Raw genomic sequence first — 18,803 nt, forward strand, 5'->3', positions numbered from 1 at the left:
GCTCTGATACCACATGCAGCAGACAAACCAGCAATAGTCATAAAAATATATATTTTATTAATAATGAATTTGAATGGATGATTTACATGATGAGAGGCCCGGGCTTAAATACAGCCCTACGTGCCTCTTGGTGAATGGGCATGATCTTTGATCATGCCCTGTGCCCTAATTAACTAAATCGTTTAAAAAATACTTATTTTTTATATAACAAAAGGTCAGTTTAGAATTCTGCAATATTTTACTGACACAATGAAAGGTATGCACTATCTCTCAGAACTGCAGCTATGCAAAAATATAGACTGCCTTCGATAAGAAATTGGAATACAAAGGTAAACTGTACAAATAACTCTTAAATATATGAAAATGCATCTGCCAACTGAATTAAACCTCTTTTAACATTTACCTTCAAGCTTTTGGCATCCAGCATCAGTTATACAGCATGACTTTATGTTGAGATATGTCAAAGCAACAAGACCTGCTTGCAGCAGCCAAAATAACGAATCAATCACCTTTATGCTAAGGTACGCATTACTTTTTGGAGGAAAAAAGAATACATTTTCTGACACAATGAGAATTTACAAGAAAACTTTTGAAACAAGTGAATTATATTAATGTGCATGAATGACAAAGGTAGGTCAATGACACTCAAAATTATATCCAGGAGAATAGCAAAAACATAATAATGTTGTTACATTCTTCTAAATGTTTTCTCAAAGATTTTGCAGCATTGCAGATGATATTAGCAATGCAAGATGTATACCTAATATCTTCTAAACTGACTACCTAAGTAAACCAATATTACTTTGACATGGGCACCTCAAGTCCTCCTAGTTCAAAAATTAAAAAAAACACTGCATTGTGAAAGGCAGACATGGTCATTGATGGACATTAATATAATTTATTTATTTTTCTTTCCAACTACCCAATATAGGAAATTACCCAATCCAGGGAGTGTTGAAATGATGAAATCTTCACATACAGCCATGGCCAAGATCACTTTGTTTTTGTGTTTAACTGTGTTTAGAAAGTTCAGCTTTAAGTAGATGCAGTCCTAAGTCAACACACATTTAATAAATACCTAGGTGGTTAGGACCAACCTAGTCATTATGTGGACCCATCACCCCTCTTGGGGAAGGCACCCTACTTCTTGGGTGATGTATAAAATTAAACACAAACTCAAAATATTTGCAAAATCACTCTAATATACAACTGATTTATTCTTTAGACTGTGTGCGCCATACCAAGTGTTTGCTCTATTGTTCTTGAGTTGCATTTTCTTCTCTAGCAGTTGGATCAGCTCTAGGGCACTGTTCTTAGGGTTTCATGATGGACAATTCTAGTGCTATATTTCTTCTTGTTTATTGCAGGAATTAGAGTTTGCCAGTTGGTTCAATTTGATACATAGAGTCTCAATGAATCTCAACGTGTTATCAAAGCAGATGTGAACGTCCATCACTCATTTCACTGATGGTTGGGGTATTTTCCTCAGCTGTTTACATGGGTGATAAGTTATTGCAGTGGAAGATTGCCTAACTTAAAGGAGTGTCTGCACTGCTTTTTATGGTGATGTTATTGGCTAGAGAAAGGTTCTTTGTTTGACCCTGTTTTATGCATCTTTTGGACATCTTGTATACCAGTCTACAGCACCCACTTTGAGGGCTTACCACCTGTTTTATTCCAATCATTTTTCAACAGCTGCATTAAGGCCTCTCTGTTGTGGCATCACTGCTGTTTGGTGACTGCAGAGAAAGGATTTCACATTTCTTGCAGCTGGGCCAAAGTTTTGGGACAGTGCCTTCTTTTAAGGGTTCTCATGTGGTATATATCCTCCTTCGAGATCAGTGCCTCTTTTCTAGGTTTTCCTGAGGTCTCCCTAGGGTCTGAAACCCCAAATCCAGCACTCTTTCTTCATTTTCTCTGCAGTGGGTAGCATTTTGTAGATTCCTAAAAGGCATTGGCAGGGCCTGCATATATATGAGAAGATTACAATGAGGATGAGGGCCTGCTTATATACCCTAGAGGCAGGCACCTCTTTACCAACGTTTTCATTAACTAATTATTAATTAATCATTATCTATTATCATTATTGTTTTACATTATTTGTATTATTTTATATATATTTTTATTCATAACATTGCCTTCCTCTTCAAAAAGCTTTGTCCTCAAAGCTTACTGATAAAAGGCTTGATCTCTTTTCCCATTTCAAATATCTTCTCATCTCTGAACTTTCATCTCCATTGATACAAAACGATATGATGCTCTGAGTGATAGATAAAATTGTCGCACTGAGAATGGATCGGACCATCTTAGATTAACCTTCTGCGGAATTTTGTAATGAATTGTTATCATAGAACTGGATTTTGTAAACTTTAGTATTCCTTGGAACATAAATCTGTTGTTTTCACTCTGAATGATTCAAATATATAGGCTGACTTAGTTGTCTACTTATGTTCGTTGGATTTCCTCTTATCATGTGTGTAGTAATTTCATCATTTACTTTAGGTCATGTTGTTGTTGAGTTGGTTACTGAATCATCACTTGGAATTTCCATTGTTTGAACTGCAATATCTAAATTGGCTTTAACTTCTATAGGTTTCTCTTCTTCTTGAATTGTGATATTGACTGGGTCGGAATTCGTATCTTTTTCTTGAACTTGGATTGAAGATTTCGACACTTCCTTTGTGTTAAATTCTTCTAATTTGTTGTTCAATGATTTCTTATCTTTTTTAAGTTTCTTAATTTGAGTGAGTAGACTTTGATAATGATTTTTGAAATGTAAGAGTTTTTCATATTCCGAGTCAACTTTATTTTGGCATTCAAGCTTCTCGTCTTTTAAACACTTGATTTGTTCTAATAAGTTTTTGCCAAGGTCCTTCAAGCATAAATTTTCTTCTTTCTCTGATAGACTTTCGTTGAATTTCTTGTCAAAAAAAAATTCTTGTTCTAACTTGTGCTTCTTAGTTTTACACTTTTTGACTTGTTTAAGTAGTTTCTGGATATGATCTTTTAAACAAGAATTATCTTTGTTTTTATTGGATATCACCTCCTCAAGCTCTTTTTGCTTCTCTTGTATTGTGTTTTGATTCTTTTGAGGTATTAATTTCGTAATATCTTTAAAGTCTTTTGATGATGACATTATCTATTTTGACTTCGTTGTCATGTCTCGAAATGTGATCATCTTTCCCTTATAAGAAAACATCAAAAAAAAAAAAAATCTATGTTTAACATGATGAATGCACCCAATTCTCTAAACCAAGGTTGACCAAGAATTATGTCAACCTCTATGTCATACATTTTTACAACACAAAATTGGGATATGTACTCATAATGATCTATTGTTATTTGTAAATCATTAATTTCATATTTTTTTCCAAAAAAATCTGTTGTTTCACCTACATTGGCATCTGAAATTAATAGTCGATTCCCCAGATTAATATTTATGTAATTTTCGTCATTGCTTGTACTAATAGCGATATTATTTTTTCCCCTTGGATAGTCCCTCTTAATGTAATTAATTCGTGATGTGTGATTAAAATACCCTTATAGGAAAATCGTCCTTCCTGCATTTCTGAATTGGATTCCATTTGCTTCATCAATAATTTCGTTCTGTGTGAGAGACCCACTTAAAAATATAATAATTTAATTTTTTGACTTTTTCGAATAACTTTGTTATAATTTATTTAACCCTTTTCTATATATATATATATATATATATAAAACTTTGATTTACATATAAATATCAATAGTTAATAATTATACTTTTATCTCTATTTATATGCTTTTAATAATTTTCCTTTAACAAAAATCCTTCCTTCGTTTGTATTATACAATTGAAAATAAGATATATTAATTTGTCCATTAAAGGTGGAAGATTAATATGGAGGGGCGTACGGACGCAATGGATAGGTCGGGTGTGGATACAGTGTTTGAGTGGAGATGTGTGGCGGCGGAAATAGAATACAGTTGTGGTTGTGGAATACGATGCAAGTTTAGATACGGTCGGACAATAATGGAAGTCGGCAGCGCGTGCAGTGGCTGCATACAATGGAACGAAGCATGCAGAACAAATTTGGTTGTGAGAAGTGGTTCAAGGGGAGGAAAGCTAGCCACAATGGGTATGCATAGGGATTCAAAGCCGGCGGCAGCAAAATCAAATGAGGGGGTAGCGGAAATAATTCCAGAACATGGGTGTTAAAACTAGTATATTGGCTCGAACTAGGGGACATGGGTGGAATGGCGACTGGAGAGTGAAAGAGCAATCGGTTGGTCAGTGTGAGCGGCGATAGATGCAATTGTGACTGTGCAGGGGTATGAGCCACTGTATGAGCAACGTGCCAGAGGGGGGTGCAGTCTAGCAATGATGTCGTGCTAGGGGTGCAATCAAAACGATTGCCGGTGCAGTCAAGCAATGGCCATGAGTGAGTCGAACAGTGGTCGCTGGTCATTTCTTTTTTTCTTTCCGATATATGTATTGTTTTTTTGTTATAATGACTTTCAATTTATTTTTATTTATAACGACTTTCAATTTATTTTTGTTTTTAATTTATTTATCTTTTTTATTATTTATTTTTTTTAATATTTTTTTGTATAAATATTTCTTTCTTTTTTTAATATTTGCTTTTAATATTCTCTTTCTTTTTTTAATAACTTCTTTTTTGTATTTTTTATTTTTTTTAAATGGCCAAAGGCCTAATGGGTAAATTGGAGAACCTCCAACAATGTGTAGCAAAACACTTCAATAGCACGACAACAAAGTTGATGAAGAGTTGATGGCCAAAGGCCATGATCTGCCAACATGGCTCTGATACCAATGTAACGAACAAGGTTCATGTATGCAATAATCTTCCGAATACTTCGAAGACAAAGACATCCATTGTAGGAAGAATAATTGTATATTGAATATTATATAAAAGGCAAGATGATTACAATGAGGGTGAGGGTCTGCTTATATACCCTAGGCACCTACAATGGTTATGTCCTTAAGGACATACCTTTTCATTAACTAGTTAATGATTAATCATTATCTATTATCAATATTGTTTTACATTATTTGTATTATTTTATATATATTTGTATTCATAACATCCACCCACACCGCAAATCTCTCCAAAAGATAGGGGCAAGAAGACATCTTTGAAGGACAAAACTAAGAAGGAACGGTTGGATGAAAAAACTCAAAGTGAGCTTAGAAGAAAGAAGCTTTGTTTCATCATCGATGTTTGGGAAAGGGAAAAATTCACTACATCGAAGTATTGCCTGATAATGACAGTGAAAATGATATAATATTGGCACCGAGTAGGTGACCTAGCATCTCCAAAGAAGTACCATCCCTAGACGAAGCTAAGGAATACAAGAAGCCTCATCCAGGAGTTGAAATATCTCCACTCTCTAAGGAGTCCCTAAGTATCACACCTTCAAAATCATGGGTGTCATACAAGGACAACAAATCATAGCACTGATTTATGGTGGAGCAACATACAACTTCATTCATGCAGTCGTGGTGGTAAGGAGAGGCATCCCTGCCTAGGAATTTAAGGTTTTGAAGTAAAGGTAGTTGATGGGTTTAATATGACATGCACATAGGTAGTTCCACATTTGAGTGTAACATTAGGTAAGTATACACTTATTGATGATTTTTGTGTGATAGAATTGGTGGATACTAATATGGTGTTGGGAGTACAATGGTTGTACTCGCTAGGAAGATTTGTAATGAACTACCAAGCAATGGAAATGGAATTCCGAGATCCAAATGGAAACAAAGTAGTACTTAGAGGCATGACCAATGGTGGCCCCCCGAATTGTAACAGCCAAGCAAATGAAGGTCATATCCAAGCAGGGTGAAATAGTTTGCATGGCAGCCTGTAGGAGCATAAGGCCCAAATCATCAAGTGGCAGCTTACCACCTTATGAGTCGAGATGCAAAGAGAATGTTGAACATGACATATGCACATTCTTGAGAGATTGGAGAGCCCATCTCTTATTGGAGTACTCCAAAAATAAGTTTGCCTGCAAATTGTTGGACAGACTCATCCATGATGATAGGTACAAGGTAGAAGATGAGATCATCCTCTATGGAGATCAAATATTATTTGTTCCCAAATCTACACTAAAGGAAAAGTTCATTAGGCTTACACATGACAGAACAACAGACGGCACGTTGGAGCCTCACCCTCAAATCAGGGATTGCACAAATATGGAGCAGACAGTTTGCAAAAACATGTCAAAGACTGATGGTAAAGACCCAAAATAAAATCTGATCGCAGCAACAAATTCTCTGAAATTTAGTGGCAATCTTATAAAAGAAGGGGCAGAAGACATATCGGCAGTAAGAAGCACTGTCAGAAGCATGAAAAAAGGCATATGGAAACAAAAATTGTCATTAATGTAAAGTTTTATCAGCACAAAATTCCTATTCTGTGTAAAAGTCATTGCCTAGAAAGCTTGGTACACAGGCTGCTATAGCACAGGATTATCAAGTTGAACCTCTTAAATTTCCACAAGGACCTCATGCAATTAAGCTAAGTACCCAATTTTGTTATGAAATCTTTGTCTCACTTAATACCTACAATATTGTTGCAGTCCTTTGTGCTGCAAAACATCTTGGGATAACAGAATTCATAACAAGGGAAGTGCTAGAAGTGTTTTTCAATCTATTTCAAAGTTGTAAAGGTGTCATGATTGCATTGCAAGCCGCCCAATCACTATTACATTGGTCAGGTGATTGCAAGGTTGAATGGAGTTGTATTTTCTTTGATCCCTCCCAGGTTGAAGGGTCTTTCACTTACACAAGGATGAAGCTATTCAATAACTAGCCATGCCTAGAAGACTGTCTTAAAAAATAAAAACAAGTCACCTACAAATAATGTGGAGACAGTAGCAAAGCATAGGCAGCCGATGGAAACTAGTGTGAGCTTATTGCCACCAAAAAGAGGATCGACTCCCTACAACTTATTACTCAATCCATTGAAGGTTGTTTCTGTGCCAGGAGGAAGAACTTTGTCTGAAACTTCAGTAGCAGCACACAGCTGTAATTTTTTTCCCTGTGATCTAGTGAGAGGAAGCAGCAACTATAGTACGATGATATCGCCCACCAGCAATACTGTCATTTTGTTTCCAAGAGAAGAAGGGAAATTATGCAGCACCCAGATGCCATTGCTTGAGGACAAGCAATGTCGGGAAGGGGGGACTGTAATGTCCCCTATGGATTAATTGCCTATGGAAGGACGAAGTAGCCTATCCAACCCCATAGGCTATAGTCTTGATAAAGGGAGAAAACCCAATTATCCAATGTTTGGGGCAACATTGGGAAAATTTTGGGTCGGCTAGAGCAAAAAGCCCAAATTGGGGTGTAATGAACAAAGTTCGTATACGTAGCAAACTACATCAAAAGATCTGAAATATATAAAAATCCATGATAGAACAATAATATATTATAGAAGAATATTTGAACACAAGTGAGACTGAATTACAAATGAGGGTTTGCTTTATATACCTACGCAGGTACCCTTTCATGAATGGTCATGTCCTTAGGGACATGTCTCTTAATTAACTAATTACTATTTAATTAACTACTCTTTATTATTATTATATTTATATTTAATTCATAACATTCCCTTCCCCTTCCAAAAACTTTATCCTCAAAGCTTATTGTTGACAAGGCGCATCATTTGTTTCTTTTAATCTTTTTGAATCATTCAGAACTCTTCGAATTCTTGGAGAAGCGATCTGACCATCCTAAATCAATCTTCAATGGAATCTTGTGGTTACTGAAAACTTGAGATGGATTTTTATCAGAAGATTGAATTATGGTGACATTTGTGAAAATTCCTCAACAAGAATCCCTACTGTAGCAACTAATGATATTACTCCTATTTGTTAAATTCCTTTAAACAAATTACTTGCAGTTTCCTATGGCAAATATCGTAATACATACATTGCAGCTTTCACTTAATTAAATATTATGCAGAAACAAGAAACTGAACAAGAAAGAAAATACAACACAATAGACACCGTTATTTTTGGACAAATGTCCACGAAAAAACCCAATGCAGGAAAATCGGTGCAGCAACTCTAAGGGTTTATTATTATTAAGAATAGCAAAATCTGAATACCTCTTTGGTTATTCAATTATAGAGAGAAATATTGGCAGAAAGATTTGTGAGATTACCTCACACAATCACTGAGAAAATCTCGACTGATCCGGATACTGAATGAAATGCCTCTGGCAGACCCTACGCTGCTCTGTGCAGTCCTCATGCAATCTCTGCGTCAACCTCTCTAGGCTCTGCGTCACCCAGTCTGTTGATCGAGTTGCTGCCCAAAGTCTCTGCTCTCAACCTCCCGATCTCACACCCCAACTCCCGGCTTCTGAAACTGACTTTCCTCCACAAAACCTCAAACTCTCTCTCACCCTTTGTGTTGCCTCTGCGTGGCCCCGCGTCAGCCTCTGCGTCTGGGCTACTGGAGCACTCTCTGCCTCTCTCTGTTGATGATTCTCCGGCTGAGAAAATCTCTCTCTCCGGATGTTATCCCTGCCCCTCAACTGCAAGAAATCTCCTCAATCGAAATTTCCTCCCGAGAACTTCTCAATTCAAAAATCCGATCTCTTGATCTCTCGCTGTGTTTTCCAAATGACCCTCAAGCCCCTTCTTATATCTTTCTGTTGCGCAACCAACGACCTATATTAACTCCTAATCTTGGCTCAGATCATTTTGGCCTGATCTTCCTCTTCTTCTATAAGTTACACCCACAATTATATTAATACCCACTAATATTTTTAATTTCCTAAGTTTAGACTTACGGTCCCATTAAAATATATTAATTATTTTAACAAAATCATTTCTGGGTGGAATTTCCCAAATCGCTTTCTGGGTTCTTTGCAATACATGTGCTCAAGCCTCCTTGGAAAATTTGAGGCCTAGAGCACATTTGATGCTACAGCAAATCAACACTCACTCTTCGCGAGAAATGTGCTCTAGCAATATATTGTTATTGCATACTGCTCTGACTTTGAAGCATCACCTCTGCGTTGTTGATGTCTAACATGTTGTCCACCAACTACTGCGTTGCTAATGTCTAGCATGTTGTCCACCAACCACTGCGATTTTGTTGTAACTGTACTATTGCTGACATTGCCACTGCCAACACTGCATCCATACTATAGCTCCCTCTCAATTGTTGCATCTGTGCTATTGCTAGCACTGCCACTGCCAACTGCTAGTGCACTGCAAACTCTTGTCAACAGCAATAGAAAAACATCGAAAATTATTGAACTAATTGTGCTTATTATGATACCACGTGAATGTTGGAGCCTGATTGCTGCTAGTCTCTACATTTACCCTCTGAATCTACTACGTTGTTGCTGACCTCTGCACTGTTGCCAACTCTGCTCTAAGTTGCTCAAACTTTGGCGCTCCTAACCACTGCAACTGTCTCCCCGACACTCCTTGGCACCATCCGACACTAGTCCATCCTGCTACTTCGGATCTGGGCTCCCGTAGCAAGGTATTGATCCAAGAGGTGGACTCCTCAAAGATCCTACCCATCTGTAGCTCTTTCGAACTACAGTTCCAAGTCATCCCACCTCCCTCCTGGAGTTATCTTGGCCGTCATGGCGACCTCCTCCTCTTCGAATCGTGTTTCTCATCCTTGTCCTTTTTCTTGAGAGGACACTGAGTAGCGTAGTGACCCATCACACCACACCTGAAACACTTGATCTTCGAAACGTCCTTCTTACGTCTTCGTTGCCGCTGTTGTCCCTTCGATGCAAGGGTTGCATTATCCTCCTCCTCCATGGGCTTTGACCCATTGCTATTACTGCTTCCATCAAGTTTGACCTTGACTAAGTCTCTCCTTATCTCCTCTTGCTTGAGAGTTGCCCACATCTCATCCCAATTAGGCAATGTTGCTCTGCCCAGGATACTCTAAACAAAGACTTGCCACTCATCTGAGATAGAATTGAGGGCCAGTCTAACCAACTCTGAATCCTAAGGTGTATGCCCCATAGCAAACAACTTATCATGGATTTTCTTCAGCTTTGTGAGGAACCACACGCTCTTCCTTCTCATTTGAGCAGATCTCATCTTCTGCTCTAAGTACATCTTTCATTGCTCAGAAGATACCTGATATAACGTGGCCAAGGCATCCCACATCTCTTTAGCAGTCCCTCTGCTAGCAACGTGACATACCACGTGATCCTTGACTCCATCCAGGATCATCCTCTTGGCCTTCGCCATCTCAGATTTGTACTTCTTCAATGGATCTCCATCTACTAGTTCAGCCACCACATTGTCAACGTATGTCTTGAGGGCATGCTCATCTAGAAGGAATGACATCCTAGCCTTCCAGATGACATATAGTTGGATGCTCCGTCCAACCTATCCTGATCCCTCAAGCCACTAGTTGCCATTTCTACCAAAAAATGTCGAAACTCCCCTTTGCTTCTCACTGTTGTTGCTCAGCCAATGAGAAAACAAACTTCTCGGTGGGAATTCTGCTGAGGAAAAGTTCCCTCAAGGTGCTTCTGTTCTCTCTTCTGATGTTTTTCAGCACTGCAATCTGCCTGTTGAAAAATCTGCGTCACCAACTCTCTCACATTGAGGCTTCAGCGTTGCTCCCTCTGCCCCGGCAAAAATTCGAACCGGGAATTCTCCTCTTTGTCAACTTACTCGGAGAGAGACTGCCTCGAAAATCTGCCCTCCAGCTAAGAACTACGTCAACCCTCTGGGATTTCTAACTGCTACCTCATGCAGCTTTTTCGAACTCGCCCTTTTGCTCAGCGCTGGATCTACCAGCTCTACTCTTCTTTCTTCACCTGCACCTCTGATACCATGTGAAAATTCCTCAACAGGAACCCCTACTGCAGCAACTAATGATATTACTCCTATTTGTTAAATTCCTTTAAACAAATTACTTGCAGTTTCCTACAGCAAATATCGTAATACATACATTGCAGCCTTCACTTAATTAAATATTATGCGAAAACAAGAGACTGAGCAAGAAAGAAAATACAACACAATAGACATCGTTATTTTTGGACAAATGTCCTCGGAAAAACTCAATGCAGTAAAACAAGTGCAGCAACTTTGAGGGTTTATTATTATTAAGCAGTAGCAAAATCTGAATACATCTCTGAATACCTTTCGGGTTATTCAATTACAGAGATAAATATTGGCAGAGAGATTTGTGAGATTACCTCACACAGTCACTGAGAAAATCATAGCTGATCCGGATACTGAACGAAATGCCTCTAGCACGCCCTATGATGCTCTGCGCAGTCCTCGTGCAGTCTCTGCGTCAACCTCTCTAGGCTCTGCGTCACCTAGTCTGTTGATCGATTTGCTACCTAGAGTCTTTGCTCTTAGACTCTCGATCTCACACCACGGCCCCCGGCTTCTGAAACTGGCTCTCCTTAGTAAAATCTCGGACTCTCTCTCACCCTTTGCGCTGCCTCTATGTGGCCCTTCGTGGACCTGCATCTAGGCTACTAGATCACTCTCTACCTCTCTGTTGATGATTCTCCAGCTGAGAAAATCTCTCCTCTCTAGATGCTATCCCTGCCCCTCAACTGCAAGAAATCTCCTCGATCAAAATTTCCTCCTGAGAACTTTTCACTTCAAAAATTCGATCTCTTGATCTCTCGGTGTGTTTTCCAGATGACCCTCAAGCCCCCTCTTATATCTTTTTGTTGGACAACCAACGACCTATATTAACTCCTAATCAAAGGCTCAGATCATTTTGGCTTGATCTTTGTCTCCTTCTAGAAGTTACACCAACATTTAGATTAATACCCATTAATATTTTTAATTTCCTAAGTTTAGACTTAGGGTCCCATTAAAAAATATTAATTATTTTAATAAAATTGTTTCTGGGTGGAATTTCCCAAAACGCTTTATGGGTTCTTTGGAATACATGTGCCCAAGCCTCCCTGCAAAAGTTGAGGCCTAAAGCACATCTAATGTTACCCCAAATAAACAACATCCACGTTCTTGGGAACATAAGTCACTTGTTTCTGGTTGAGATATCTGCTTTTATAATTTGGATGGCGATGAGTTCTTTCAGGTACAAAAGTCGCTTGATTAATTGTGAAATCTTCACTTGAAATTTCCATTGCTTGAACTGCAACTTCTAAGTACATCTTCGCTTCAACTGGTTTATCCTCTTCTTGAATTGTGATATTGACTAGATTATTTTTCATTCCCGTATCTTCAACTTGGACTGTTGTGACTGGTAATTTTGATACTTCTTCTTGAGTAAGTAGTTCTAACTTGTCTTTAGCGACTTTTTGTCACTTTGAAGCTTCTTTATTTGCGTAAAAAGATTTTGATTATGATTCTTTCGACGTGAAAGTTCTTCGTTTTCTGAATTGTTGACTTTAGCCCTAATATCATTCTCTTCATCTTTTAAACTTTTGATTTGGTCTAATAAATTTTTATTAAAATTCTTTAAATGTAAATTTTCTTTTTCCTTTTCTAATAGAATTTCATTGAATTTCTTCTCAACACATTCTTTTTCTTTTTCTAATTTTTTCTTTCTTTCCTTAGACTTCTTGACCTTCGCAAATAATTTTTGGTTGTGGTCCCTTAGAGGCAAATTTTCCTCGTCCTTTTCTATTTATTTTGTTCTAGTTTTGCAAGTTTTTCCTCTCGTTCTGTCATTTGCATCAATACATCATCTTGACATTCTTCCGCAATAAATAATTTTCCACATGTTGGACAACATAATTTGCAATTTGTATGAATCCGTGGATATTCAATATATGTTATACAAAACAGACATTTAGTCCGAAATAATGATTGTTGTGCGGAACTCATCTTCTATTCTTTTCTTGAATTCCTTTCTCAAATCACTTTTATAACAGTTCTAATAATTTGTTTTAATATAACCCCCCTTTTTTAATAATAAACTTCCAAACTTTGGTATTTAATATTAAGCTCCCGAATTTTAAAAAAAATTAAGTACTCCTCTTTAATATTCCTTTAGTACTAATAAATATGTATCACCTTTATATAATATTCCTCTCTTTAAAAAAAATTGCCCTTTATTAACCTTTTCTAATTAATATGCTTTGATAATATAATCTTTTGAACAGATTAACCCTCCAAAACAATGCACCCAACCTTGAATTAATTGAATTCACTAATGATGGAAAGTCACAATTTTTTTATTATGGGTCACAACTTTGGAAATACCAATGTTTGCCTTCTATTTTCTTGTCCACGTGTTTTTCTTTTGTTTTTTTAAATGCGACCTGTGACTGTACAAATACTGTGGCCAATGGAACAGATTTGCAAGGGCACGGTTTCAACAATAGTGGTTCAACAATGAGGGTGGTCTGCAACAGAAGGCGTGATAGCTATTCTAACAGTAACTCGAGCGGCTTTCAACTGGGTGACGTAGTAGCAGGGATGTCATATTAGCGGAGCAGGTGAATCGTTGGGTTACAGACAGATGGGTTGCGGTAATTTGGGAGGTACCTGCGCGAAAGAGGATGACGGTAAATTGGAGAGTGGCGAGTATGCAACGTTGGCTTCGACAGTTGTTGCGTGCAGTAGGGTAGGCTCCTACAATGGTTGTAGTGTGTGGTGGATACAACAGGAGGAACAAGAGCAATGTACAACAATGGCAGATACACGGTAGCAGTTTGGGTTCCCTGCGGTGGTAATGGAAGTTCATATCAGAGGCAACGGCGGCTTGAAGGGCGGTTGAACAGGGTCTTGTGGAACACGCGATTGTTTCCGTGAATGGTTGAATGGTTTTATCGGATGCATGTTGCATAGTGGCGGTGACGGGACAGTTAGTACGGTCAGCACATAGAGCTAGCGTTGCAGGGGACTGCTCAAACGTTTTCTAGCTGTTGTTAGCAGAAGAATCTGCGTGAGTGGTGGTAGTGAGGTCTCAACCACGGTGGGGTGTTATGCATATAATATATATATATATAGTAAAAATAATATAAATAATAATAGACATAAACAATGATTAATTAACTAATAATTAGTAGGGAAGAGGCATGTCTCTACAAACATGACCATTCGTGAAAGGGTATTTACCTGGCTATATATACCGGACCCTCACTCTCAATTGTATCATCATTCTCATTCATACATTTAATATATATTCTTGTATCTCAATGGAGATCTATATATTCCAAGTCTTTCGGACTATTTAACGTGAAGAACGAACTTTGTTCGTTCCATTTGGTATCAGAATCACGTTGGTTGATCCTGACCTTTGGCAATCAACTTGATTGTGGTCGTAATCGAAGCATTTCGCTATATAGTGGGAGATTCTCCATTTATCGCCGGGCCTTTGGCCATTTAAAGAAAATAAAAAATAAAATAAAAATAAAATAAAAAAGTCAAAAAAAAACATATTAAAGGTTAAAAAAAAGAGATTATATCTATTTTTTAAAAATAGAAGAAAGAAAAAAACAAAAAAAAAGAAAATAATATATATAAAGGGAAAAAAGATTCAAAAAAAATTGGAAAAAAAATTATAAATAAAAATTAGTTAAAAAGAATATATTTAGTTAAAAAAAATGCAATAATACAAATTAAGAAAAAAAGGGGGTTATTTACAAACCTTAAGTTCTTTAACGAACACAAAATAATTAATATTCGATGAACAAATGGAGTCCAATTCGAAAATGATGAAGGAAGTCAAGATGAGTTCCACACAACAATCATTATTTTGGACTAAACATCTGTTTTGTCTAACATACATTGAATATTTTTGGATTCATAAAAATTGCGAATTATGTTGTTCAACATGTGGAAAATTATTTAATGCATAAGAATGTCAAGATGATGTACTAATGCAAATGACAGAACGAGAGGAAAAACTAGCAAAACTAGAACAAAAATTAATAAAAAAGGACGAGAAAATTTTGCGTCTAAGTGACCATTGCCAAAAATTACTTGCGAAGGTCAAAAAGTCTAAGGAAAGAAAGAAAAAATTGGAAGAATAAAAAGAATGTGTCATGAAGAAATTCCGTCAGAGAACGAAGAAGAAAATTTGTGCTTAAAAGCCCTGAATCAAAGGTTATTAGAACAAATCGGAGATCTAAGAGATGAATGTTTAAAAATCAAAACATTGAAAATAAGGTTGATGAATCAGAAACCAAAGAACTCTTACGTCTAAAAAACCATAATCAAAGCCTACTCACTCAAATTAAGAAACTTAAGGATGATCAGAAATCATTGAAAAACAAATTAGAATTAATCATGAAAGAAGTATCCAAGTCTCTAGTCATAATAGTCCAAGTTGAAGATAAGGGGACGAATACTGATCTAGTCAATATCACAATTCAAGAAGAGGATAAACCAGTTGAAGCGAAGATGTACTTAGAAGTTGCAGTTCAAGCAATGGAAATTTCAAGTGAAGATTTCACAATTAATCAAGCGACTTTTATACCTGAAAAAAAATAGATTCCTTCAATAAACCACGAAATTACCACAAACAAATTGAGAGATCAAATCACAAGAACTCCTTATCACCATCCAAATTATAAAAGTAGAAATCTCAACCAGAAACAAGTGACTTATGTTCCTAAGAACGTCGATGTCACCATAATTCAATCTTGTGAAAAAAATCCATCTCAAGTTTTCAATGACCGCAAGATTCCACAAAATATTGATATAGGATGGTCAGATCCCTTCTTAGTGCCACAATTTTGTTTCTCTCTTAAAAGATACTATCATCTTGTATCAACGAAGATGACAACTCCAAGATTTCGAAGTGTTCTGAAAGATGTGAAAAGATTAAAATAAAAAGAAACAGATGATACATCTTGTCAACAATAAGCTTTAAGGACAAAGTTTTATGAAGAGGAAGACAATGTTATGAATAAAATATAAATATAATAATAATAAGGAATAGTTAATTGAAAAGTAATTAGTTAATCAAGAGGCATATCTCTAAGGACATGACCATTCATGAAAGGGTACCTGCGTAGGTATATAAAGTAGACCCTCATTTGCAACTCAATCATCTCATATCTTATATCAATTCAATATACAGTTACATGTCTTATAATGAACATTTAAGTCTTTGAAGTATTTTAAAGATTTCCGCTGCGTATACGACTTTTGGTCGTTACATTGGTATCAGAGCAATAAGCTTCTCGAGATCCTATCAAAGAAGGAAGAAGAAAATTTGCGCTTAAAAGACCTGAACCAAAGGTTATTGGAACATATCAGAGATCTAAAAGATGAGAAGCTTAAAAGTCAAGAAATTGAAAATAAGGTCGATAAATCAGAAACCAAAGAACTCTTATGTTTGAGAAACCATAATCAAAGTCTACTCACTCAAATTAAGAAACTTAAGCCTGATAAGCAATCATTAAAAAACAAGTTAGAAGAATTACTCACAAAAGGAATATCAAAGTCTTTAGATGTAACAATCCGAGTCGAAGAAAAGGAAACAAACACAGATCCCATTAATCTCACAATTCAAACAAATCCAAACCCAACTGCAGTAAGTACGTGCTCAAAAGTTGTGATTCAAACAATGAAAAACCCAAGTGAGGATTTTGTAACCAACTCGACAACATCAGAACTTGAAGAAAGTCTCAATCTTGCCACACATATGATAAGGGAAAGACAAACTCTTTATCTACATATGAATCACAAAAGCAGACATTCTAATCAGTTTTCATAATTGTATCTCTCAAAACAAAGACAACAAACTTATGTTCAAAAGGATATTAAAGTGTGCACAAACAGTGCAATGATAACGATTCATCACAAGTTTCTAATAATCGAAAGATTCCACAAAATATTAATTTAGGATGGTCAGATCCTTTCTCTATGCAACAATTTTATATATTACTCCAAGGATCATATCAACTTGTATCAACGAAGATAACAGTGTTGAGACGAGAAAACATTCAAAACATAAAAAGAGATCAAGCCTTTTCATCAGCAAACTTTGAAGACAAAGCTTTTTGAAGAGGAAGGCAATGTTATGTATAAACCAGTGTTTTTAAAACCGGAACCGGTGACCGAACCGGTCCACCTAGCTAACCGGTTTACCGACCGGAACCGGTCTAACCGGGACTGGTTTGGTCTAAACGAACCGGTTTTTAAAAAATACATTAAATAATTAATTTTTAATGAAACAAAACTATTTTTAAGATGTAAAACCATGATTCCAAGCCAATAGAGACAAAATATGCAAAGTTTGCTCATTTATATACCATGCAAAGGTGAATATATCAAAATGGCACCGAGTGCAATACATATCATCGACAAAATAGCAAAATACATAAGAAATGAGGCTCTAAATGGCCTATAAAGTCCAAAAACAATGCTGCAAGCTATGAGGCCATTGGCCTACTACAAGTCTACAGTGTACACATGATCAATCATCAAGTCCATCACCACTACTAGACACAGGATCATCATCAGGAGCTACATAGACATCATCTGGTTCAGAGTCTGAGGATGCCTCAGCACAAGTCAGAGTAAGGTCTGAGTTACCTATGTGTTTGAGACTGAGTCGTGAAAGAAGTTCAAAGCCAGATCTCTGTAATATTGTTGTGTAATCTGAACTCTCCTAAAAGGGCCTAATCTAGGCCTTGTTGCAGATATTTTCTATCAGAACTTGATCAAGATATTTAAAACATATTGATGACACCTTGTTGATGGACTGACGCCAGCAACCTGTGGAATAAAAGGTTCAATCACAAAGCGAAGATGCATGACAAGAATTTATTATACAGGAAAGAAGTAATGAATTAGTCATGAGAATGCAGACCTACAAAAAGATCATTGAAACAAAGCCAGAAATCAAAGTCCAAAACATATTAAAGAAGGCCCGTCGTGAAGTTTACAAACAGATTTTGAATTGCACTGTCAAGTACCTCATTTCTCTTTGAGATTTATTTTGTGCTTTTTTGAAATACAAATCATTTCATAGTTTGAAGGACTCTAAGATCTCCATGCAAAAGACATTACAATGATGGGTAGCTCAGCATCTCATAACTCACAGCCATAAATGAGTCTAACAAAATTATAAGTCTGCAAATGAAAGGTATGCATCATGGCTTGATTTACCCACAGTGACCTTAATCAATATCAAAGATTTTGCTTTGGCATCATTCTTAAAAAATTTCAAGGCTTGGAATAAAAGACATGTATCAAGAGGTTGATTTCACAAGAATATGATCAGTCAGATCATAGAACTGTCAATCTTGTTGAAGATTGGCAGCTTCGGTCAGAATTTCGTTAGCAAATTAATGGAGAAACTTAATATTTATGACTTTGGCCAAGTCAGCCTCGTAGAAGACAAGTTGGCCCCACATTTCTGACCAGCATTGACTATCTTGATTGACTTGTCCATAAACCGGCCGGTTTAGGACAGAACCGGCCGGTTAGCAATAAACCGGCCGGTTTTGACCTAAACCGGCCGGTTTTTACCGGTTAGGTCTATTTTCTGGGCAAATGAGGCTTCTAACCGGGTTTTTTCACCGGTTCTGACCGGTGAGCCTCCCAACCGGCCGGTTAGGCCGGTAACCGGTCAGACCGGAACGGTTTTTAAAACTATGGTATAAACTATATATATAGTAAAAATAATATAAATAATAATAGACATAAACAATGATTAATTAACTAATAATTAATAGAGAAGAGGCATGTCTCTACAGACATGACCGTTCGTGAAAGGGTATTTACTTGGCTATATATACAGGACCCTCACTCTCAATTGTATCATCGTTCTCATTCATACATTTAATATATATTCTGGTATCTCAATGGAGATCTACATATTCCAAGTCTTTTTAATTTTATCTTTTGTTTTTTTAT

The 18,803-nt window shown here is 36.7% G+C and overlaps 1 protein-coding gene across 2 annotated transcripts in view; it reads right to left on the reverse strand.

Moving 5' to 3' along the window:
* Positions 1 to 18,803, reverse strand: part of LOC149196814 (uncharacterized) — a 211,818-nt gene that overhangs the window by 133,366 nt on the left and 59,649 nt on the right. For both annotated transcript variants that reach the window (XM_089405656.1, XM_089405657.1), the window contains one exon: positions 404 to 475. In XM_089405656.1, coding sequence (XP_089261782.1) covers positions 404 to 475 — 72 coding nt within the window. The remainder of the gene's footprint in view (positions 1 to 403; positions 476 to 18,803) is intronic.

The sequence above is a fragment of the Pinus tabuliformis genome, chromosome 2_2, assembly GCF_031772625.1.
Source record: "Pinus tabuliformis cultivar Carrire ecotype Pingquan chromosome 2_2, CPIR1, whole genome shotgun sequence".
Classification (NCBI taxonomy): Eukaryota; Viridiplantae; Streptophyta; class Pinopsida; order Pinales; family Pinaceae; genus Pinus; species Pinus tabuliformis.